Genomic DNA, 23,749 nt, shown 5'->3' with positions numbered 1-23,749 from the left:
AAGAAATTTGTTAATGATGTCTCTCTCTCATATGTGTGTGTGGTGAAAGTGTTTTGGAAGATTTTTCAACTACACTACCAGTCAAAAGTTTGGACACCTTTTAATTCAATGTTTTTTGTTTAGGGATTTATTTTCTACATTCTAGAGAACAATACTGGAGATTTCAAAACTATGAAATAGCACACATGGACTTAAGTAATCCATATGTAATGACAACAAAAAACAGTCAGTTGTTATTTTAAGACACGAAGGTCAGGTGTTCTGGAATAGATCTTGCAAGAACAGTATTGTCAAGTGCATTTGCAAAACCCATCAAGAACCATGATGAAACTGGCTCACATGAAGACCATCCCAGTAAAGCAAGACCAAAACTTACTTCTGCTGCAGAGAAGTTGTTCATTTAGAGTTACCAGCCTCAGAAATCACCAATTAACAGCACCTCAGATTAGAGCCGTTATGAAGGCTTTACAGAGCATCAGTAGCAGACATATCTCAATATCAACTGTTCAAAGGACATTGTTGTGTATTTCGGCCGCCTTCAGCATTGTTTTACAATGTAGAAAGAAATGAACCTCAGGAAAGACCATGGAATTAGGTGTGTCCAAACTTTTGACTGGTAGTGTATGTTTTAAACTTAGTTATAACAGAGTTTTGAATCAAATTCTAACAAGTTGAGGAAATTGTACCCTAAATAAATATAAAAAAATACTTACTGCAATTTATACTGTTACAGTAGCCTTTGAATTCCCCCTTTTTTTTTTAGTAAAGATTTTAAACATTGAAAGAGACATTGGAACTTTATATTGTGCAGCCAGAGGCAATGCCTTTCTTTAATATTGTTCTTTTTAATTCATATTTCTAGTTTCTTTATTATTATTATTATTATTATTATTATTATTAAATTGAGCAATATTTATGCTCCATTGCAAAAAAAAAAAAAAGTTCATTGCCTCAGAACAATGCAGGCAATGTCTGCCACTGCAGCGTATTGTCTGTAGGAAAATTCATGCTGAATAGTCAAGTAGTCAGTCATGTAGTGAATTTTGCATCCAGTTTCACTTTGCCTGGGGATATTTCCTTCTTCTTCTCTTCGCTTTTCTATTTTCTCTATTTTTTGTCTCTGTTTTGTGTCCTTGCTTTAAACTGCAGCACATTGGGTTATTAAATTCAAATCCCCTCAAAGATCATTTTCACGCGTTCTAGCCAAGCTGTAACTTTAAAATAAACTTGCACTTTGTCTGCATATGTAAAGTACCTAGCAATGGGTAACATTAACCATAAGACATGTAGACATCAGCAGCTAGTAGACAACAGTAGGCAATGTTCTCCACGTTGTCATTGTATTCAGCTATACCACGCTTTCTTTTTCTTGTTAAAGAAAAACATTTGTTTGTGTTAACCTTTTCTGAATTTAATAGTCACAATTCTTCACTTACACATGATTATTTTCTCACATTTACAAGAAGAACGATAGGTCTCAGTCTTGACACAATCTTCTCTAAACATGCATGAATCAAACTGCTTTTAGCATCACAACACTCAATAATCAGGGCACATTCCTTCATAAATATTTAGCATTAGCTATATTAATATTACAATATTACTGGTCTCAGTGCAGGTTATTCATATTTTTAAATGTTCTTCAGTCATTTCCTTGAATGAGGACTATGGGAATAAAAAGTAGCTTTTGTATTTATTCTCACTGTCTGCAGTTGTTGTGGGATCTTACCCTTAATGTTAGTGACAACAGTAAGGTCTTTCCTACAGTTAATAAAGTTAATGTCTTTATATTCATCCTTCTTGCTCAGACTGCAGCATTTTCACCTCATTTGTTGAGCAGGAGATTCTGCGGTGCAAATGGAAGCTTTCTACCAACTCTGGTCTTGAGAGACGCCGCTTGAATTCATCAGTGGTGAAGTAGTACATCACGGGGTCCAGGCAGGAGTTAAAGCTGGCCAGACACAAGGTTATAGGATGGCAGCGTTGGATGAAAATCTTGAACACACAGCTTATTGGCTTTTTCGATTTGGCTAAAAAGTCCAAAGGGAAGGTTATGTGATAAGGCATGAAACAAATCAGGAAGACACCTGCACAGCTCAGCACCATCTTGAGAGCCTTGCGCTTTTCTCCAGCATCTTGAAGTACACAGTTATTTTCACGCAGACTTGCAGCAGTTAACCATGTGCAAGTGAGGACCACTGCTAGAGGTAACAGAAAACCAGTGAGTTCTGCCATTGTGACAAGTGTCACTCCACTTGCCATGGATAAATTCACCATAGGTAACTCTGAGAAGCAGATCTTAGATTCTCCCATCTTGAGAAATTCAGAGTTTTTTCTTAGCAAAGGAAAGGGCAGGCATCCAACACACACGATGAACCAGCCTATTGCACACCATGTGCGGTCTCGCCACCTTTTTGTTGCTGTATATCGCAGTGGATAGATGATAAGCATGCAGCGTCTTATGCTTATGCATGCCAAAAAGTAAATGCTGGCATACATGTTGACATATTTCAGGTAAAAGCAAAACATGCAGAGAGCATGGCCAAACGGCCAGGATTTGTTCAGGTAGTAGTATATGCGCAAAGGTAACGAAAGCACTTGGAGCAGATCAGCAATGGCTAGGTTAATCATGAAGATCACAGCTTTCTTTGTTTCCTTCACATACACATGGAAAACCCAAAGTGCCAAAACATTACTGATTAACCCTGGGACCAGGATTACTGTGTAGATGATTGCATAAGTGTAACGCTGATATTCTCTAATATCATCGTTTGTTGTTTCATTTCCACATGCAGAAGCGTTGTCACTCATTTTCCTGTCATTGGTCCAGATTTGTAGTTCTGCTCTAAAGCACTGAGGGACGTCAGTCCTTGTTTGTTTACACTGAGGTTCTCACACACCTGTGGCCCCAAATATATTATCCAAGCTTGGTGCAAAAAAAAGTCATGCTGTTCCATTAGGTTGCCATCCAGTGTTGACTTTTTCCCTAAGGAACAGGGATGGAGCAATCGTCTTAATGTCCTAGCGGTGTCATGGTGTCACTTTAGTGTATCCAGTCCTGAAAGAAAACATACAGTGACAGATGAGGAACAGTTTGACTTAGTGGGAAGGTACCAAATTCCTCATATGGCCAATCACATATGCTCTGAACCAAGAATTTGCATAAATGATGGTCAAATAACAGCTGGTATAAGTATCTGGAGCAGGACTGTGGTACTGATACAAATGACTGATCCTTTATTTGCATCTTCTTTACATATTTCAAAACGGGGAAAACATCAGATACTGTGCTTGTATTCTCACACTTTCCTCATGGTTACTCAATTACTAAGAAGTACATGCTTCATTCATGGTAAACATAGAGGATTTCGTAAAATATTCATTCAGACCTCAGTTAGTGAATCTGTATTTAATTCTCATTTAATTTTAAAGAAAACCATCACTTGTCATTTACATTTTTTTTCTCAGACCTTCTCAAATGTTATGCTCTGTCAGTGCGCTTTTTAATTGAAGTCCATCGTGTAAATAATTAATCAACCACAGCCATCATTTTTCAGTTACAACCACTGTGCGTACATGTTCTGTTGAATAATAAATAAATAATTAAGCTGCACTATTGTGAGCAGCATGTGGCTTGCAGCTAAATGGTTTTCTCATAATGAACCTTAGTGTTTGTCAGTTTGTGGGCTCAGAATGTTAAAACAAGTACACTCCACCTCCTACACTTCACACCTTAGCATAATGGGACTTTCCATATTCACAGCTGCCTGTAACATTTTTTTTTGCACCCGCATGCTTTGCACGTGCTTAAACAATATGTTTGTCGGTTGTGGTTGCTTTACAAAACTTTGCAGTGAGGAGTGTGCTGAGAAGGTATTAGGACGAGAAGGACAAAATTGTGTACTGATCCAGTATGGAATACAAATAAAGCACACATTTGTTCAGTCTATGCGAGCTGTTCGTATTTGCTTATTTAGAATTTACAACCACACTGAACCAAGAACACAAAAAGCATTGCTTGCACAAACCAACACTAACTCTAGGGCTAAAGAAAGTCGAGCAAATTGTTGAAATGAAAGAGCTGCTTCTGCTTTATTCAAGTATCACAGCTGTACTTTAAATAAATAAAAGAAAAACCCTGATCTACTTAATAATCATAAGTTAACCAGGAAATGAGTGTTTAATGTAGAGCTTGCTCTGACATTTCATAGCAATTATGTTTTTGGAAATCACAGCCCACAGCAATGTGGTGGGAAATTTTTCTGATGGGAATATTATGAAAAATCCAGAAACCATTTACCAACAAGGGCACAGAGTGAAAAAGAATTCTGTCTCAGCAGTGAGAATATTGGTACATGGCTTAGACACGTGTTGCAGAGGATTTTTGTCTTTACTTTGGAAATCAGCTGAATTATAAAGAATTACATAGGTTGTTGTCTTATTTACTAGAAATTCCTCAGCAATCTTTATGGTATTTTATCTACACCACAATACTCAAAATGCAGCATTACAAACCGTCCAAATGTTAATCCTACGTATGCAACAGCTCATATAATCTTTTGATCAAAAAATGCTTAATGTAGACCATAGAGATCATTATATGTATAATTGCCTGGGAAAACGCTTCACATTGCCAATGATAAAGAACGATAATGATAAAGAGCAGTACACAGTAAAAAAACAAAATAAAAAAGCCAAGATTTGGTGTGACTGTGACTGTGTTTATGAAAAATCAGTAACTAGAAGCCTCTGGTACATTTTGTACAGTTTCATGTATATATATATATATATATATATATATATATATATATATATATATATATATATATATATATATATATATTGCTTTAAAAATATAAATACAGTTTTAAAAGGAATTAAAATATTTTTATAGTTTTTATTTAAGACCTAGTTCTTCTGAAACTTTGTACTTCTATTTCGTCTTTTTTCTGAAAAAATATTGACTCTTCTGCATTTCTTTGTTGACGTCAATCTTGCTGTAACAGGAATTTCTTTGTGGACATGTAATTTGGAAATCTTGGTTAATGACAATTCTGGTTTTTGGTTATGGTCACTGATTTAAAAGTATGTCTTCTGCAATATACACTTATATATAGCATGTTGGAAAAAACTAGATTATAGTAAAGCTTTTTCACGAAGCCTCAATCACCAAAATGTAAAAATTTTTTTGTCATCTGTTTTGTTTTTTTTGCACATTAGTCCATCTAGCACAGGGGTCTCCAACACATCACTCACGAGCGACCAGTAGCTCGTTACAGTGTAACGCTACCAGTGCCCAGTTCTGAGTAGCTTGCCTGAAGTTTCATAGAATATGTATAAATTGATCAAATCAAATTGACTCAATAAACCCCCTCCTCTGTCGAAATCTGACTCCCCGTATCATACTCTGTCGTTCATCAATCAATTTCACACACAGTTAGCATGAAGACCATACATGGAAGCATTAGCAAAACAAAACCAGTGAATAAATCTATCCTGCTACAGGAAGATGCAGGGCGTTTGTTCTGTAGACAATTCTTATTAGTGCAGGTGGTGTTTCATAGTAAAGTACTGTTTAATATTTCCCATTGCAATTGGATATAATTGCCATAAAATACTATTAATTAATCGCATAAAGTCCAATACATTTGTTAACATTACCTTCAATATCAAAGGTGTTACTTTTGTTTAAGAAAAGAGTCTTTTTCAGTTTTGCTGAGGCCATCAGGCTATGTGCCTGAGGACTTGTAAGTAACAGAATTCAAGTGAATGAATGCAATGATATCTGATTTTACTAAAAAGATTCACACAAAAATGGCTTATTCAGCTGGTTTATGCCAACAAGCTATGTAAATAAATGTTATTATAATAGAACATGAGTAGCTCTTGGCCACCTTCATTTAGTCAAAGTAGCTCTCAGACAGAAAAAGGTTTAACATATCTGTCTATTCCTGCTCAAATTACTACCTCAGTATTTCTGTACTTTTTTACTGTACAGATGCTCACACTGCGTATCGCATCCCCACTGCACTCTGACCTTCTTTTTTTAATTACTCTGTGCCCTGTCTCATTATCATCTATCTTATCATCCGTTTTTGTTTTCTGTATCGCTACTGTATTTTATTTTTACCAAGCTGCTAAGACAACTTAACGTGCCAGGGATTAATAAAGTAATTCTATTCTATTCTATTCTATTCTATTCTATTCTGTTCTGTTCTGTTCTGTTCTGTTCTATTCTAGTACCCCTGTGTGTTAAATAGAAGGAGTATTAAACAGTTGTGAATAATTATAATTCTATGGGTAAACACACATACACACACACACACACACTAAGAAGCACTTTACTGTCCTCAGATCTGTTTGGAAAATGCAAAAAAAAAAAAAGAGCTCCACTTTAAAAATGAAAAAAATAAATCTAATCTCTATTACAAATAGGTTTGTTTTTCATTTTCAGCTGGCAGAAAACAGTTAAATAAAATAGCAATTAAATTTAGCATTTATAAATAGCATAGCTTTGCTAATCTTATAATGATTCTGAAGCACTATCCCTTACTTTGAAATGTGTTGCAAAATTTCAGAAGGTACTGCCAGGCAATCTTGCGTTAGTAATAACATTGTGCCTAAATTCAGCCTACTTCACTCCACCATGTCAGGATGACTTTGTCAGTTTAAAAATGACCCCTTTTTTTAATTCATGAATGTTGTTTGCACATGAAATGAAATAAGAGTGCATTATTTATGCTTTATCATTACAGACAGCCTGTTTATTCCCTTGTCCAGCTAGGCCAGAATATTAAAAAGAGTGACTCCCCAAACCTCACTGTCTACAACAACCAGTCCCAAAACATGACACAAACACTGGTAATATATGGGCCAATATTTTAGTAATGGCTTCAGTGCAAGTTATATAAACAGTGAAAAAGGAGGCTGGCATAGCGGTTAGTGTTGCCATCAACCTTGAAAATAGGTTACTGTATGTTTGGAGTTTAACATGTTCCATGTTCCCCATGTTTCTCTGTGGTCTCTGGTTTCCTCCCACTGACCAAAATATTCAGGTTTCCAGATTCACAATGCGTATCAGTAAGGGGTTCAGTGGATGGCTCAGTGGTTAAGATGCTGGGCTACTGAAGGTTGTAAGTTTGATTCCCAGGACCATCAAGCTGGGATGCTGAGCAAAGCCCTTAATGCTCAGTTGTACAAATCAGATAAATGTAAGTTTCTCTGGATAATGGTGTCTGCCAAATGCTGTAAATATAATAAATTAGGGCCTTGGATTAGCATTATTTTAGGTTGCACTGAGTCACATTGTTTGGGAAACAGGATTTAGGTGTGCCTCACCCATCATTACCCTCTAGCTCAGCTGCAACCACTTCCCTCCCAATGTAGTGCACAACTTCACCTGCCTCTGTATACTCTCCCTCTGTTCTTTCATACCCAGCACATTCACAAATAGTTATTCTGGACATTACAGTACCAGAATTTCAAGGTAAAGATTATGGTATTACAGTATGTTTGTACATACATTAGGATCATGTTCATCCTCATGTGCATTCAGTCATTTCCATTTTCAAATTTTTCCATGGTTATTTATTTCTAGATCAAACTAGGGATGCTAGAGCCTCCAAAGAGATTGAAATAGTGTGCCACCAAGTACTTGCAGCTTGGCTATTGCCAGACGCAGTTCTTCATTAATGCTTAATAAAGGTTAACAAGGCATATTTATGACACAGTACAATTGAACCTAGAGTCTTGTAAATTAATAATTAGTTGTTACATATAATTGTTTATAGTGTTTTTGGTTTTGAGGTTGTTTGCATTCATTGGGAAAAGTGATCATAAAGAGATTGTATCATCACTGTGCCCTTGTCTGTTCAGAATAGAAGGAGTGGTTTGCTAACTAAGTGATGTATAATTCAGTTTACTTAGGTATATCAAATAGGTCTAAGTTAATGTAGGCAGAAATGGTGGCCATGTTTGGAGGCTAAGGTGTGTTATGTTAAAGGTAGTTCACAGACAGATCAACTTTACTGAAAGTGCTTGTTTTGGGAGCACTATTTCTCCTAGGCCTTTCCCCTAGGATGAGGCCCTGTGCTTTCTGGCTGTTCTGAGATTATGAGGTATGAGATTTATGGCATAGGCTTGGGTTGGCATATGGCATCAAGTACTGGTCCTCAGGACCATATTCAATGAGATACCATGTGCTGTAGGGCGGTAGGCACACACTATTGGTTGGAAGAGCATGTACTTGGAACTGGCCAAAAGGATATGTGTGCTTTTTCTTGGTCATCTTGTCTTTTTCCCATGGTAACTCTTTTGGCACTCACTGGTCCAGTTCTGATGCTTACATGCCAGTTGTTGGTACTTTTGGAGGTGCACAGGGGTCAGCATGGGCACCCTGACTGATCTACTGCTATGCAGCCCCATTCACAACAAATTGCAATGCACTGTGTATTCTGAGACCTTTCTATCAGAACCAGCATTAACTTCTTCAGCAATTTGAACAACAGTAGCTCATCTGTTGGATTAGATAACACAAGCCAGCCTTCGCTCCCCATGATCATCAGTTAGCCTTGGCCACCAATGACCCTGTTGCCGACTCACCACTGTTCCTTCCTTGGACCACTTTTGATAGATACTGACCACTGCAGACCAGGAACACCCCACAAGAGCTGCAGTTTTGGAGATGCTCTGATCCAGTCATCTAGCCATCACAATTTGGCCCTTGTTAAAACTCACTCAAATCCTTACACTTGCCCATTTTTCCTGCTTCTAACACATCAAAACACTTTAAAGACAAACTGTTCGATGTTGCTGCCTAAAATATATCCCACCCACTAACAGGTGCCATGATGGGGAGATAATCAGTGTCATTCACTGATCGATGTATGTACTTTTGAGGTTAAATTTTGGTGAGGATCTGAGCTGACCACAACTGATAAAGGGCAGCAGAGACCAAAGGATTTTTCAGTACTTGGACCGTGATTGTTGATGCAGAGTCTGAGACTTTTCCCTTTCTACAACAAAAGATGCAAGCTGAGGTAGAAGATGTCAGATGCACCCCTGTTGCAAATCTTCCTGAATGTATGCCTCCAAAGTCTGCTGTTGTGAGTGAGATGGTAAATATAGTTAATTGAGGGAGTGGCTCCTAGCCATAAGACCGCAGTTCTAAGTGTGGTGTGATGTCAGTCTGCTGTTCAGTGCAGTTTAATGAAGGCAGTTCAGTGAACTTGCCTGTGGACCTGAAGTTGACCAGCATTAATAAAATAGAGACACCACTTGAAAATCATATTTTCTTGTAATATGAGTGACTGGTAAGACACAGATTGAAGTATGGCAGGGGCATTGCTCCCTGGTGAGTGATAAAACCCAAACCCAAATTTACAGTTTTATAAACCTCTCATAGGATGATGTCAGTTTGCGTACCTTCTCCCATACAGCCATATCACCCTGTCTGCTATGAGCAGAATATTTGAGATTTTCTGTGACTTGAATATTCCCTCATGGTTAACTGTTCTGCACGTACTTTGATGGCAAAGTAATATGTTGGATATGGGTGCAATTGCAGAGAAAGTTTAATTGGCAGAAACAGGCAGAAAAATTGATAAGTAAAAAAATAATCACAAAAAAGCAAGGTAGGGGATGTATGAGTAACAGAGTAACAGTGCAAGTGCAAATCCAAAATTTCACAGAACCAGGGAGAGCAAAAAAAAAAAAAAAGCATGTAAAAAACAAAAAACAGTAATTATACAGATGAAAATGGCTTGGTAAGATCAGGCAGAGATCAGACTGAGTGTAACTTTGCAACTGATTTTATTTCTTTATAGATGCAGGTATGATTGTAAATAGGTGTATTTTATATGCTATGCATAGCCTAGAAGACAAGGTAGATTTTATATTTCTCACCATTTGAAATTAATGAAACATTGGCTTTAGTAGGTTTTGTTGGAAATAATGGGATGAGTTCCAAGGCTCTTTGCTTTCCAACGCACATTGAAATACATTCCATATATTCCATACAAATTGTAAATACCATTAAGATTTTCTTTGCCAATCAATAGTTCTCACCATGCCAGTTTGTACGCATAGTATAACCTTTGTGCTAGCCTTGATCATATTAAAGATTAGTATGTATTAAACAGATGTGCTTAGAATTTGTTTTATTTCTTATGAACCTAAATTCTGAAACCAATTTTGATACTTTAAATAGTCAAGTACATTTCAGTTTGGAAATTTTGTTTAATTGCATAAAATTGGAAAAGTATCATTATGACTAGAAACTCAGACTAGTTATTAAGTATGGTTTCAGCACCTCACAACTCCTCAGTGTGCTCACAATCTGACCAGCAAACCAGATGTTTTTCTTATTGTTGCATAGTGTGTGGAATATTTCATCAACCTCATCTGCCCTTTAATCCAGAGGTGTTGTTTAGCTTAGGCAACAGAGATGAGCTCTTCATTGTCCTGAGGGACAGAAGGCCTCTCACTGATGAAGGATACTCTGGAGAATTCAGACAGCCGTGCTGATAGTATGTGGGGGAAAGAGGAGCCAGAAAGGATGTTTTAAGCAGGCTCCATGGGGCTGAGCTACTGAAGGCTGCCAAAAATGAATCCTTCTGTTTGGCCTTTTCTCCCCTGACCCAAAAGGCAACCAGATCATTCTGAGAAGCAATGTGCTCTCTCCCCTACATGTCCGAACAGCAAATATTCATTGGTGAATTCACACACACCCATTTGGCACAGCAGTTTGAGGCTTAATTGATCTGATCAAGATGTTGTGGGGGAAATCCCATGTAAACTGTGTCACTTTTGTTGTGGGAGTCTGACACATGCACTCATCAAATGAATCACTTTTCTTTCCATTTGTGACCTCTTGAAAAGTATTTTCTGCCATGGAACATGATAAGATAATAAGATTTTGAAGCTATAGATTTGTAGATTTGGGTAACCAGTTCTACTTTCCATCATAGTGTGATAAGCTTTAAAAGTAATTTTGGAAATTTTCTTTAACATTATAAGGACTGAGTCATCTCTCAGATGTTTAGCCAGTGCCAGGCAGGGTCTACACTCATTTTCAATTTTAAGTACAATGGAAATTTCTAACATTTGACAGGATATGATGTTATATGAAGGACATCCAGTCCTAAAGAAAATATAATGTCATTGTATATTTTTCTATTTGTCAATTGTCAATTGTTCTGGTAAGTGAGGCACTATAAATGTCCTTCAAATAAACAGTTCTTCACTTAAAAATGTAAGAAAAAAAACTGAATGATGCTTAAGATCTTATTCTCAGTAGGGTTGTTGGTGTAGCCATATCTTGGCTGTTTCTTGGCCAGTGTCAGATCCCATCCCTATCTCTCCACTCCCTGCTTCCCCCAGTCCCTTAATACCAAATTGGGCAGTAGTGAAATGTTTAGGATTCTTCAGTATTTTGGGAGCAAAACCTCGTGAAAGGCTTTACCCTCTACCTCAGATTATCCTCATGCAACCACATTTGCTCTACTGATGTTATAATAATAACTGTTTTAAAAACTTGGTGTCTTACCGTGTCACTAGTGAAGCAGATGTGTTTCTCTTCTTATAAAACAGTTGGAGGGAAAACTCAGTGCAAGGTGAAATCCATCCATGTGATCTCAAACCAAAACTCTAAATGCAAAATGACTGAGGCAGCCAAGCCCTTTAGTTTTTTTTTCTTTCTTTCTCACTCACACTTCCTCTTTCAATTGATATGTGCGTCTCTGTTTTTTTTGTTTGTTTGTTTGTTGTTGTTTTTTTGTTTTTTTTTGCTCTTCTGTAATATATTTAATCTTTTAACTCACGATTGTCTCTCTTTCATTTCATCTTCACCCCTGTGGTTTCTGGTGCTGTTTGTTGCCTCACACTCATTCGTTTATCACTTCTGATAGAGTTTCCTGCCCCACTGTGGGGGCGTTCACTTAGGGACGTGACACTTGCTCAAACTCTCCTACTTCTGCTATTTCTTGATACCCATTTCTTCCGTGTTTGAAAGATGTTTAGTGTGCTTATTGTCACTTAGAAACAAGAATATTGTCACTTACATTATGAGTTCAGTGTACTTAAATTAAAGGGTTTCCTCTAATGTTTCTTTGATGATGAATTGGTTATTAAATTCATATAGGAAATCTACTTGGACCCCACTACAATAGTCAACCTTCTGTTGTGCTGTTAAAAGGTTTTGATATGGTTTATTTATTTATTTATTTATTTTATTTTATTTTATTTTATTTTATTTTATTTTATTTTATTTTATTTTATTTTATTTATTTATTTTTGTTGTTGGTGGTGGTGGTGGTGGTGGTAGTGGTGTTGTTAGAAGATGTAAGCTATGAAGCACCTCCTTATCCTTATATCTGAGCAATCAAATACCCAAAGGAACAGTTCCATAAACCTCTCATAGGACAATGTCAGTTTGCCTGCTTGTCAGTCTGCATACAGCAATGGCCCACTTTAGTACTTTGCCAGTGTTCAGATTTATTAGAAATTTTCATTGACTTGGACATCCCCTTGTGGTTAGTCATGCTGCATGCATTTTGATTATAGAGATGAGGAAAGGAAGGTGAGTGTTTTTCAGACATTTCACACCACTAACTATAACCTGATAAAAGATTATGTAATGCTTTAATAAAAAAAGATAAAACAGTTGAACAAAGTTAAACAGCAATTGTTAGTAAATAATTGTAAAAGCAGTATAAATGACTTCAGGATGCATTCAGATTGTTAGCTGTAACAAGCCACATCCCTGCATCCAGCCGTTGATTATATTGTTGATAAGAGTATGTCCCTAAGTGTTTTTATTTACAGGAAAAAGCAGAATGAATAAGTATTACATAATTAATTTAATTATAATATATATTTTTTCATGTATTTATTTAAGGATATGTGTATGAAAATATATTCCCAAAACAATTCAGGACTACTTTTTGGAACACTTCTTCATTTCAGCCATAAGATGTCACTACAGGTCACTACAATCTAAATGCCATGCACTTTATTACGCTTCACGATTTTGCGTGCACTTTATTACCTTAGCCTCCACAAACCTGAATTATAGTCCAGTGACAATTTCATGCATATTTTCCTGGCTCACATACAGTGAACCTTTTTTTGGCTATTTGCTCTTGTATTCTAATACATAATATTCTTATATAATATTCTTATATATAAATATGAATTCATATTAGACCACAATAATTTATTAGTATGGTGTAGCACCTCATTTTGTGGCCAATAGAGCATCAGTAATATCTCTTGCAGAAAAGTGGCCAAGTCATTACATGATGCTAATAGAGTAAATTTTTCTTGACTTCTCAAAAACATTGCAAAGTGGCTCAAAAATATTCAGATTTGGTGACTGTGCAGGTGACTATGCACATGGTCCACCAGAATGCTTCAGTAGTCCTTGGCAGTGACACACTCATCTAGCACAAATAGTAGGCCTAGGGAGTGCTGTAAAATTGCAGCCCAAACTACCACTGATCCATCCCTGTGCTTCATTCTGGACACACAGCACTCTGGGTGGTAAGCTTCTTTGGGGGTATCTCCACATGGTATCTTGCCCAGATGTGGGAAAGACAGTGAAGGTGGACTCATCAGAGAACAATGCATGTTTTACAATATCCACAGCTCAAGATTTTGGCTGATGGCAACATTGAAACCAACATTTGTCATGGGCATGGGTGACCAACGGTTTGGCTAAATCATATGGACCCTATGGAGCTCCAGATGAACAGTTTTGGTGTTTTATTTTTTATTTACAATATGGGCTAGTACCTGGGCATCCCTTTTAGACAGCTTCTGCTTGCGTTGCTAGTCACGTTTGTTAGAAGTGCTTTGTTCACAAAGACCTCCTGTTCTGGTCACAGATGCACCAGTGAGACCTGCACCACAATGTGTCCTCTTTTAAACTATGATTTGCCTCCCATTATGTTATGGTGTTCTTAGCTATTTGTCATGAAAGCTCCAACACAGTGTGGGCATGGTGGCTAAGAGGTTAACAGATTTGCTTACCAACTTCAGGATTGGGGTTTTGATTTTTTGAGTCTCCATATGTTGCATATGGGTTTCCTCCAGGTACTCTGGTTTCCTCTCCAAGTACAAAGACATGTGTTGTGTGTGTATATGTGTGTGATTGTGCTCTGCAGTTGGTTACCATTTAGTTCAGGATGTCTACCACAAATCCCCATGCTTTCTATGACCCTGTGTAGGATAAGTGATACAGACAATGTATGTATATATCACTCCACTGTCAAATAATTGAGTGCTTAAAGTGCTGTTTGCTCCTATAGTCACTTCATCAGCAGATTAAATATTTTACCATTTATTTTTTGTAGAATGTCTTCTGATGCACTGTGAATGTAGTCTGACATTATTAGAAATATGAATAAATGTGTTTATAATTGTTTATTAACGTGTTGAAAGTGTTAGACATTTTATTTTTATTATCAACCTTTGGCAAATAAAAAACACATAAATTGATTTAAATATAAGTTAAGGAGTTAATAATATATTAAGGAGAAAATAATAATAATAATTATTATTATTATTATCATTATTATTATTATAAAGAGTGAGCAAAATGAAGAAATTACGTATAAAACTAGACTGGACTAGACAGCAATATTAATAACACAAATTCTGGCAGACCGTCCGGTGCCTCAAGTCATGTCAAAGTCAAAGAAGCTTTATTGTCACTTCAACCATATACAGAAGATGCACACAGTGAAGTGAAACAACGTTCCTCCTAGACCAGAGGTGCTACACAGAACACAGACAAAGTACAGTGAAACATATAACTATAATTTAAAAATTAAAAAGAAGGGGAAAGCAGTTCTGCCAACACTGTTTACAGTGGAGGTAGAGAGATGCTGACCTTGACTGGGGATATTGTAGGACGGTGGAAGAAATACTTCGAGGACCTCCTCAATCCCACTGACACACCTTCCATAGAGGAAGCAGAGGCTGAGGACTCATAGCGTGAAACATAGCGTGGGCGGTCAGGGACAGTGCCTCTGGACTGGGCGACCGGGGTGGTGGTCCCTCTTTTTAAGAAGGGGGATCGGAGGGTGTGTTCCAACTATAGGGGGATCACATTCCTCAGCCTCCCAGGGAAAGTCTATTCCATGGTACTGGAGTGGAGAGTTTGACCTTTAGTCGGACCTCGGATTCAGGAGGAACAATGCGGTTTTCTTCCTAGTCGTGGAACACTGGACCAGCTCTATACCCTCCAGGGTGCTTGAGGGTTCATGGGAGTTTGGACAACCAGTCCACATGTGTTTTGTGGACTTGGAGAAGGCATTCGACCGAGTCTGGGAGTATGGGGTCCGTGGCCCTCTGTTAAGGACTGTTCGGTCTCTGTATGACCGGAGCAGGAGCTTGGTTCGCATTGCCGGCTGTAAGTCAGACCTGTTCCCAGTGCACGTTGGACTCCGGCAGGGCTTTGTCCTTTGTCACCGGTTCTGTTTATTATTTTTATGGACATAATTTCTAGGCACAGCCAGGTGCTGGAGGAAGTCCGGTTTGGGGACCACAGGATTTCATCTCTGCTTTTTGCAGATGATGTTGTCCTGTTGGCTCCTTCGAGCCAGGACCTATAGCATGCACTGGGGCGGTTTGTAGCCGAGTGCGAAGCGGCTGGGATGAGGATCAGCACCTCCAAATCCGTGGCCATGGTTCTAGACCGGACAATGGTCGTTTGTCCAGGTTGGAGGGGTGTTCCTACCTCAAGCAGAGGAGTTTAAGTATCTCAGGGTTTTGTTTACGAGTGAGGGAAGGATGGAGTGTGAGATTGACAGACAGATTGGTGCAGCGCTCGGCTGACCTGGGAACGCCCCTCCAAGAGTTGGAGGAAGTGGCTAGGGAGAGGGAAGTCTGGGCATCCCTGCTTAGACTGCTGTCTGCGCAACCCGGCTCTGGATAAGCGGGAGACAATGGATTAATAACACAGCTATGGCTTATATTAAGTATTGACATTATTCAGATAAAAAAGTCCACAAAAATGATGTTTCATTATTCACACAAAAAGTCCACTGGGTTATTTTTGACACACAGCTAAAATGAAGATGTACTATGTTCTCATTATACATTTCCTGTTGCCCAGACCATAGCTTATTTTACTCACAGGAGATGGGCAGAAGATAAAATGAAAGAGATGTTGATCTTTTTTAAAACTTAAGATACTTTTAGAACTTATTTAGGAACATCTCAGTTTCATTTGTCAGCTCTGAGGAAACATTTTTACTGTATATGATATGCCTTGACAGTGCTGTGACATTTACACCATAGGGTGAGAAACATGTAACATGTGCCATTTTATGTCACCCTTTTGTTTGGTTCTTGAGCAGCTTTAAGATGCTGCAGATTCAATTTACAGTGTAAGTCAGTAGTAATTGTGGCCATGAGTAACTCTGGAACTTCTATTCTACACTCTTGTAATATGTTACTGAATAATGTACTTTATACTGAGTAAATGAAACATAAAACTCCAAGTCTCAAGTTAACACTGTGTCCACTGACAGACATGATGCTTGCACAAACTCTCTTACTCCTATTATTTCTTAATACCAGTTTTTTCTGAAGTTTGATAGCTGTGCAGTATGTTTATTGATACATAATATGTGCAGTACAGATCCATAATCATACCTGTTAATCTGGTGCTCAGGTGAAAGTCACTGTACTGTACACTAGCTATGTATGAGTAAACAAGTTTCTACTTGGAAACATCCCCAAAAGAAGAACCTGATTTAGGTAATTTAGGATTCAACATAGAAGTGATTGTTCAGGTCATTAACATTGTTCACTGTATTAATATGGTGTCCATTTGCTGCATGTGAACAAACGAAGCTCAAACGTGTGTGTGTGTGTGTGTGTGTGTGTGTGTGTGTTCTCATGAAGTGACGGTTTAACAGTTAACCTCAAGGCTTGGCTCACGTTCAGCTGTTACAGTCATCACTATCACAGAGTTTACTTTATGCATTCAGTCCATGTGCCTGATGCCTCTACACAGTTTGAAGTGAAATATGGCACATTTCAGCAATGTGCATCGCTTGCCCACACACTTCCTTCATTTGTACATGTTACAGTGTACATGTACACGAAGCAAAAACAAGCGGATGAGTGAGTCACGGCAAGAATAAGTAATTTCTCACTTTCTATTGAACTTTGGGGTAATTGCTAGAGGCAGGGTGGTGGAAAATAAACTCATGAAATCTGAACAACATTACAAATTTATTTTTGAGTCTAAATAAAAACCCAGACAAATATTGTATTTATCAAATGTACATTGTTCAAACCATGCACTACCTGATTTTATTTACAGCTTCTTGTAAGACTGGTGCTTACAACCATTTCAGTTTCAGTTCATACCTCTGGATAAAGATGATTGAGATATTTGAAATTTTATTTGAATACACCAGAAAAACAGAGAATGCAACATCAAAATGACTGTAGTATAAAAGTCTATTACTACTTCAGTGATTTTATGACACAGAATACTGTTGTATTCAGCTTTGTATTATCTTAAGAATGTATTCTATCAATAAGTCCTTATTTACAGCATGCTTGTTAAAGATCAATATTCTGAGCATATTTTTATTAGGGTTGCTAACAAAGGCCATGTATTAGAATATGAACATTTTCTTTAATGCATTTTAATGTAGAACGGCTTTGGAGTGCAAAACAATGAAGTCTCTGACCACGTCTGGCTTTGGTCCAGTGGTTTCCTGTATCTTCAGCTATCAATGCTGAATAGTGACACATATGACAAAGTAGTTTTTATGCAGTTCTTGCACAAGACTTTTGATGTTTTAAAGCAGATTTGTGTGCCTGTTTTTCAGCAGCTAAGTCAATATCAATTTAATCTTGTCACAGTATCTCTTCTGATATTGTCCAGAAAGGTTTTTGCTGTGTGATGTATATTGTTTATTGCAAAAATGTGTTAATTTTGTGTTGTGTTGTTTTTATGGATTTTCACCATATTTTCTGAGCTCAGCATCACAGTAAGGTTATATTAAGGTGATATTTGTTGAGCTGAACTTTAAATGATTTGCGCAGAGCTAATTGGCTACAATGCTGAAGAACAGACGGACAGAGGAAGGAACAATGGGCCAAACCCTGCTTATTAAAATTGGAGCAGACATAAAGTCAAGAAGTCACAGTTCAGCATACTAATGTATACCTGAAGATATCATTAAAATGTATAAGGGAGCTTAACTTATGTAGAGTGCAATGTTCTCCCCCTCCTCATCAGGAATTTCTTCTCTTTATAAAAATGTGCACGTCATGGTCATCAGGGAAGTGCTTTTATGTAAGAGGAAGTGCTCTGTATGTTCATCACAGAAGTGCTTTTCTGTAGGAGGAAGTGCTCTCTATGGCTATCAGGAAAGCGCGTCTCTGTATGAGGAGGTGCTCTCCATACTCATCAGCCGTCCTCGTAATATAGAGCTGCCCTGGCGACTGAGCTGCTGCCGAAACTCTGTGGTAAGGAAATAGTATATGAGTGGATTCAGGCAGCAGTTGAGGCTGGCAATGCACAGTGAGATTGGATGGAACTGTTTAACTGCCTGCCGCAAAGAACACTGCTTAATGATGTCCTGTGAAACCATCATGTACAGTATGAAGTTGATGTGGTAGGGGGCAAAACAAAAGAGGAACACACCGGTGCACACTAAGACCATACGCAAGGCTCTTCTTTTGTCGTTAACCGAGACACCAGGCCTTAAGCTCTGCTTCAAAGAATGAATGATGAAATAAGAGCATAAGATAATGATAGTCAGTGGGGCCACAAATCCAAGGAGCTCACCACAGGACATTATGACCACTGCTGTTGTTATGTTCAGTTTCCTCATGGGCAAGTCCTTGAAGCAGGTTTCATTGTGCTTTGTTGTGTTCTTCAAGAGGGAAGCTGTCTTGTTTTGAGGGGTGGTTCTCATCAAGATAAATGGAGAGCAGCAACAACCAACAATCAACCACACAACTATGCTAATGCGAACGTCATAGCGCCGCTTCCACTGTCTGGCACAAAACGGGCGCATCAGGAAAGCACAGCGTTGGATACTGATGCAGGCCAGGAAGGCAATGCTAGCGTACATGTTAAGATATTTCAGGTAGAAGCAGAGCAAGCACAGACCCTTTCCAAACGGCCAGGTGAGAGTGATGTAGTAGTAGACGCGTAACGGCAGGGACAGGACATGGGCCAGGTCAGCGATGGCTAGGTTGATCATGAAGATGATGGCTTTAGTCTTCTTGCTGTAAATTACAGAAGCAACCAAGTGACTTTCTCATAGATTGTTTCATACTGCCATTGCTTGCAAAGCAGCATGAATTGAATGTAATGTATTAAACATCATGAGTCAGAATGTTCTGATGAGGCATACACAGGTTTACAGTCATTGTGTAAGTAGAGGGTGCATGAAGTAGTTCACATAGCAGATCTTTAAAACAGTGTAAGAGAATTTATGAGAAAGCAATTTAAGAAAAACTGACCTTATAAAGCGACAGAGCATCCAGAGAGCGAGGCTGTTCCCTAGTAAGCCTGGGATGAAGATGAACAGGTAGACGTAGGTGTAGAGTTTATTCATGCTCTCTTCCCACTTTTGATCTGCATTTTGTTGTAAACAACTGGAGTTGTTGACCCCAACAGCTGAGGCATTTTGGGAGGACATCATGACACTGTAGAGTCATTTATTTGAGCTCTTTCTAGCTGGAAACGCAAAAAAAAAAACAACCCTTTAAATCATTGTTACCACACACTGAAAGACACATTTTAAGCAATTACATGTGCAATATCCTTAAAGCTATGGCCACGTGAATGATTTACATGCTGATTTAAAATCACTTTAAAAGGTTAAAACCTTATCAGGTACAAAAAGGCTACAAACTACAGTGAGGGCGGAGATGTCGAATACAAGAATACGTCGACTGAAGTGATTATGTAAAAATATGATTATTTATAATATACTGCATAATATCTGTATAACAACATTCTACTGAAGTGGTGACAATCTATCTATTAAGTGCTATTATGTTCTAAATACAAGATAAGAAAGCCTGTGAGAAATGTCTAGGGTTAGTCATTAAACATAAACGGAAATGTTTATCTTAATATAATTCTACCTTTAGACACTGTACTGTATATAAATAAACATATATAAATAAGTTGGTTTTCTCATGCAGTGGAGAAAGCATGTGGGTGTGCTGAACTTCATTAGTATGCAGAGTATGCAGCTACGGCTGTGGTCTTTTCCCATTAAACAGTACATGTTGGTCTCAATGAGCAGTTAGTTTTAAAATGAGTGTTCCCTTCAAGGGAGAGGAAAACAAGAACGAAACCCTGTCAAAATGGCTGACAGGGATATGTTGCTAGTATTGAATAATGCTGCCTGCATCAAAATACAGTCAATTTCAGGTTTAATAAAAACCACACGGGTTTGAAAAATGTAGATTTTGGGCTCGGTATACTAACTATATATAACTACTGGAAAAATCTTTTCTGATTTTTTGTTTTCCTCTCACAATATACCTGTGTTAGTTAAGATTTCAGATTGATCTTATATACAGTGAAATTAAAGTAAAGTAAATGAATTCATAATAACTGATATATTTAAGTAATTAATTAAATAAAAATTAAATTATTTTTTTAAAATTTTTTTTTTTGATATTGGTGTGTTATAGGGGTTACAGGATATTTTTTTTTATTGTTCAGGATAGCAGCTTGATCTTGGTCCCCATGTTGCTGTTTGTTTACATATGTCCTCTTGCAAATTCTGGGGTTTTCCAGGAACAGGTGTATTTATACTGGGATCACATGACCCTTTGGTGGGGGGAGGGAATTAGAGTGAAAATTTATGCAACCACAAATTTAAGGATTGGGGCAAAAATCTATGTCGATTCACAATATATAATCCCATATAAACCTTCAACGCACAGAATGGCAGTTTGTTGAGGAATGCATTGTGCAAGGCTTAAACAAATTCATTTTTAACTGTAATAAAAGAAAGTTTAACAAATTTGTTTTAAATGTCATTGCGAATAATGTTTGATCTGACAGAGAGTAATGTTTCTCCTAAATCAGCACATCTTAGTATCCAGTCATTTAACAATATGGCTGGAATGAAAGTGTGTGGGTGTGTTTGTGTAGACAGAACTACATGTTCTGTCAACTGAAGTGAATTAGGACACAAGTGGGCTTCTGAAACTGGCCAACATAATTAAGCATTTTGACTCAATGTCCTCTATGACTGCTGACATTTGAGTTTCCTTTTCAAAGCTTTAGCCACCCTGTTTCACTCAAGCCCACCCACTGTTCACTTACTGGCCTCATCAGTGGGGTAGTATACAGTTTAAAATGTACAATGTATAAATTACAATCATATTTTTAAGATTAATGTGTGGGTAATTATTACCTGTAAGATTTCAGTCATGTTATCAGTAATTAGTTGATAATACAGTCAAGTTGTAATTAAAGAGACTCTATATGTTATAATTGTTATGCCATGTGCTTATTATAATGTCAGTTATATGCCATGTGCTGTACTGTGGTAAGAGATCAGATCATGTGCCTTTGCAACAGAGCCCCCACCGCTCATAAGGTTTGCACACTACTACCACATCATTTCCTGTTGCTTCAGTCTAAAAGTTTATATGCTATACACTGTTCATACAACATTTCCTTGTTTTAATTAAACCTATGCACAACAACCCAATCTCTACATTACATTCCAAAAATATGACAGAAATAATAAAACTAATATGTAAAACTATTATATATTCAGTGATGGCATTTTGAAATTTTGACTTTTTTTTTTTTTAAAATAATTGTTAATAATTACTGTACAGCGCATGGTATTAAAATCAATAATTACACCTTTGTTACAATACAAAAAAACTGAAAGGAGCACTGTATTAGAGTTTTATGCGAAATTAACAGTTTGTTTAAAAAAGCTTATAAGGAGTCAATGGTATATGCACAAATCTTGTTAAATCTGTTACTGAGCTGTTAAATAACATTTGGTTACTTGTTTTTTAGTGATTCATGGCACAATTGTCCATGATAACCATTGATGATGGTGTGTGGTTTGTGAACAGTGATTAGTTCTATCATGTATGCAGAACAAGAAAGGAAAGCAAGGTTCCTGTCATTCAGCTGAAGGCTAAATTATCTTTTACAAGTGCCAACTCCCTTCCGGCACTGGTTTCAGAAAGAGGGGGTCATAGCGGTTAAGTGCTAGCGAAGCCGCAAGTCTCCATGACGGAGACTGAAAGCAGATGAAAACAAGGTGTTTTGCTAGTGAAAAGCTGGTGCAGTAATATTTGTATATGTTTATGCGGGATGAGGCTTTTGAGATGCATCAAGACCTAATGCATCTCTTATTTCAGTCTAGCATTTGCAATGGACTCAGTGCTTTCGTCCTTTGTTTCTTCTCACTGTAAACAAAATGTCTTTTCTGCTCTGTGACTGACGTTTGAGGAACTTGCTCTCTGCACATTGTACACCGTGATTTTCAAAAGCCAAGCATGGCAGTTTAGTCTACTCTAAAAATTTGAGTCATTTCTCAGAAACTGATTTGAAGGCATTTCTATCCACAGCCATCTTCTGCATCAAGTTACTTTTGAATTGACTTCCATGTTTATGCTCACATTCATGTTATACACTTCACCGTGTTCTCATGAGACTGACATGGAATACTGTTAATATTTTATGAATACAGACTGTACATTGGTGAAGCAGAAAAGCAAAAAATTTTTAAAAAAATTAAACCATTTTAATTTAAGCTGTAACTGTTCTGTTATTTTTATATCTAACTGCCTTATAGTCACAACACAGCATTTGATGTTATAAGGATGAGCAGGTTATCAAAGAAAGAAGTAAAACAATCAATCTTTGCATACCCCTTTTGTCAAAAAACTCCGGGAATAACAATTCTTTCTCAGCTACCTTGTCAAATTTACAATTAAGAGCTGTATGTTCAACTACACAAAGAATACACATATAGTTCCCTTTTTAGTTTTGCTGTGGCTGGGATGTGTTGTGGAATCCCCTACCTTTCAGGTGCAGAGAGTTCCGAATTCAGCTTGTGTGGCTTCCAACACTGTTGATAACAAATGCTGAACTGTGCGCGCGAAAGTGCTACTGTTTTGTCTTCACGTCTCCAAAGAGGAAGTGGCGTCTTTTTTAGCTTTGCCAGTCTGTGCTATCTGTTTGGTAGTTTTCTCAAGCGCATTCTAGTCTTAACAGTGTCTGAAATAAACTCCAGAAATGCAGACAAATCTAGATTCTGAATGCATGGAGCTTCCAAAAAGATACAAATGCATTTTTAGGGTATTTATCTCCTATTAGAGTTGCTGCTCATGTAACACCTTAACTCCCTGCTGCTCCTCAAAGCTTGGCTTTGTGTCATGCCTCTGAGCTTTGACTGCGTGGCTGTAAGACCGGTTACTAGTTTGTTTAAGTCTCACATGCTGTCTCTTTGTTAAAGAGAGGCACACTCATGAAGGTGAAATAATAACATAAATAATTATGACTTCTCTATTTTTTGGGACATGGTTGGAAGCAACTTTCTTCTAGAATTGACAGCACATGATGTCAGAGGTTCAGTCATTTAGTCCAATGTTCTTAAAAGACAAATCAGATGATCAGTTTACTTTAAAGTAAGCACAGCTTAACTATGACACTGTGATGAAGTCCTTTTCCGATGGTAATTTATTTTTTAATATTCTGTTTTGACTACAGAGA

General features: G+C 37.6%; 2 protein-coding genes across 2 annotated transcripts; both read right to left on the bottom strand.

Annotated features, from left to right (window-relative positions):
• Positions 1 to 933: 933 nt before the first annotated feature.
• Positions 934 to 11,914, bottom strand: gpr174 (G protein-coupled receptor 174). Its single transcript, XM_058397048.1, has 2 exons — positions 11,546 to 11,914; positions 934 to 3,058 (listed from the first exon to the last, which is right to left on the bottom strand). The coding sequence occupies exon 2, from the start codon at positions 2,809 to 2,811 to the stop codon at positions 1,792 to 1,794; it is 1,020 nt and encodes a 339-aa protein (XP_058253031.1). The 5' UTR covers positions 2,812 to 3,058; positions 11,546 to 11,914; the 3' UTR covers positions 934 to 1,791.
• Positions 11,915 to 17,225: 5,311 nt separating this feature from the next.
• Positions 17,226 to 23,390, bottom strand: p2ry10 (P2Y receptor family member 10). Its single transcript, XM_058397867.1, has 3 exons — positions 23,059 to 23,390; positions 19,501 to 19,717; positions 17,226 to 19,263 (listed from the first exon to the last, which is right to left on the bottom strand). The coding sequence occupies exons 2-3, from the start codon at positions 19,680 to 19,682 to the stop codon at positions 18,393 to 18,395; spliced, it is 1,053 nt and encodes a 350-aa protein (XP_058253850.1). The 5' UTR covers positions 19,683 to 19,717; positions 23,059 to 23,390; the 3' UTR covers positions 17,226 to 18,392.
• Between the last annotated feature and the right edge of the window lie 359 nt (positions 23,391 to 23,749).

The sequence above is a fragment of the Hemibagrus wyckioides genome, linkage group LG08, assembly GCF_019097595.1.
Source record: "Hemibagrus wyckioides isolate EC202008001 linkage group LG08, SWU_Hwy_1.0, whole genome shotgun sequence".
NCBI lineage: Eukaryota > Metazoa > Chordata > Actinopteri > Siluriformes > Bagridae > Hemibagrus > Hemibagrus wyckioides.
The sequence above is the reverse complement of the archived record's forward strand: the minus strand, read 5'-3'. Positions and strand labels throughout refer to the sequence as shown.

Bases quoted from the DNA above. Each gene is read 5' to 3' on its own strand.
- p2ry10 (XM_058397867.1), bottom strand. From the start codon at position 19,682: ATGATGTCCTCCCAAAATGCCTCAGCTGTTGGGGTCAACAACTCCAGT. The intron at 19,264-19,500 runs GTCAGTTTTTCT...TGTAATTTACAG, and splicing joins ATGCTCTGTCGCTTTATAAG to CAAGAAGACTAAAGCCATCA.
- gpr174 (XM_058397048.1), bottom strand. From the start codon at position 2,811: ATGAGTGACAACGCTTCTGCATGTGGAAATGAAACAACAAACGATGAT.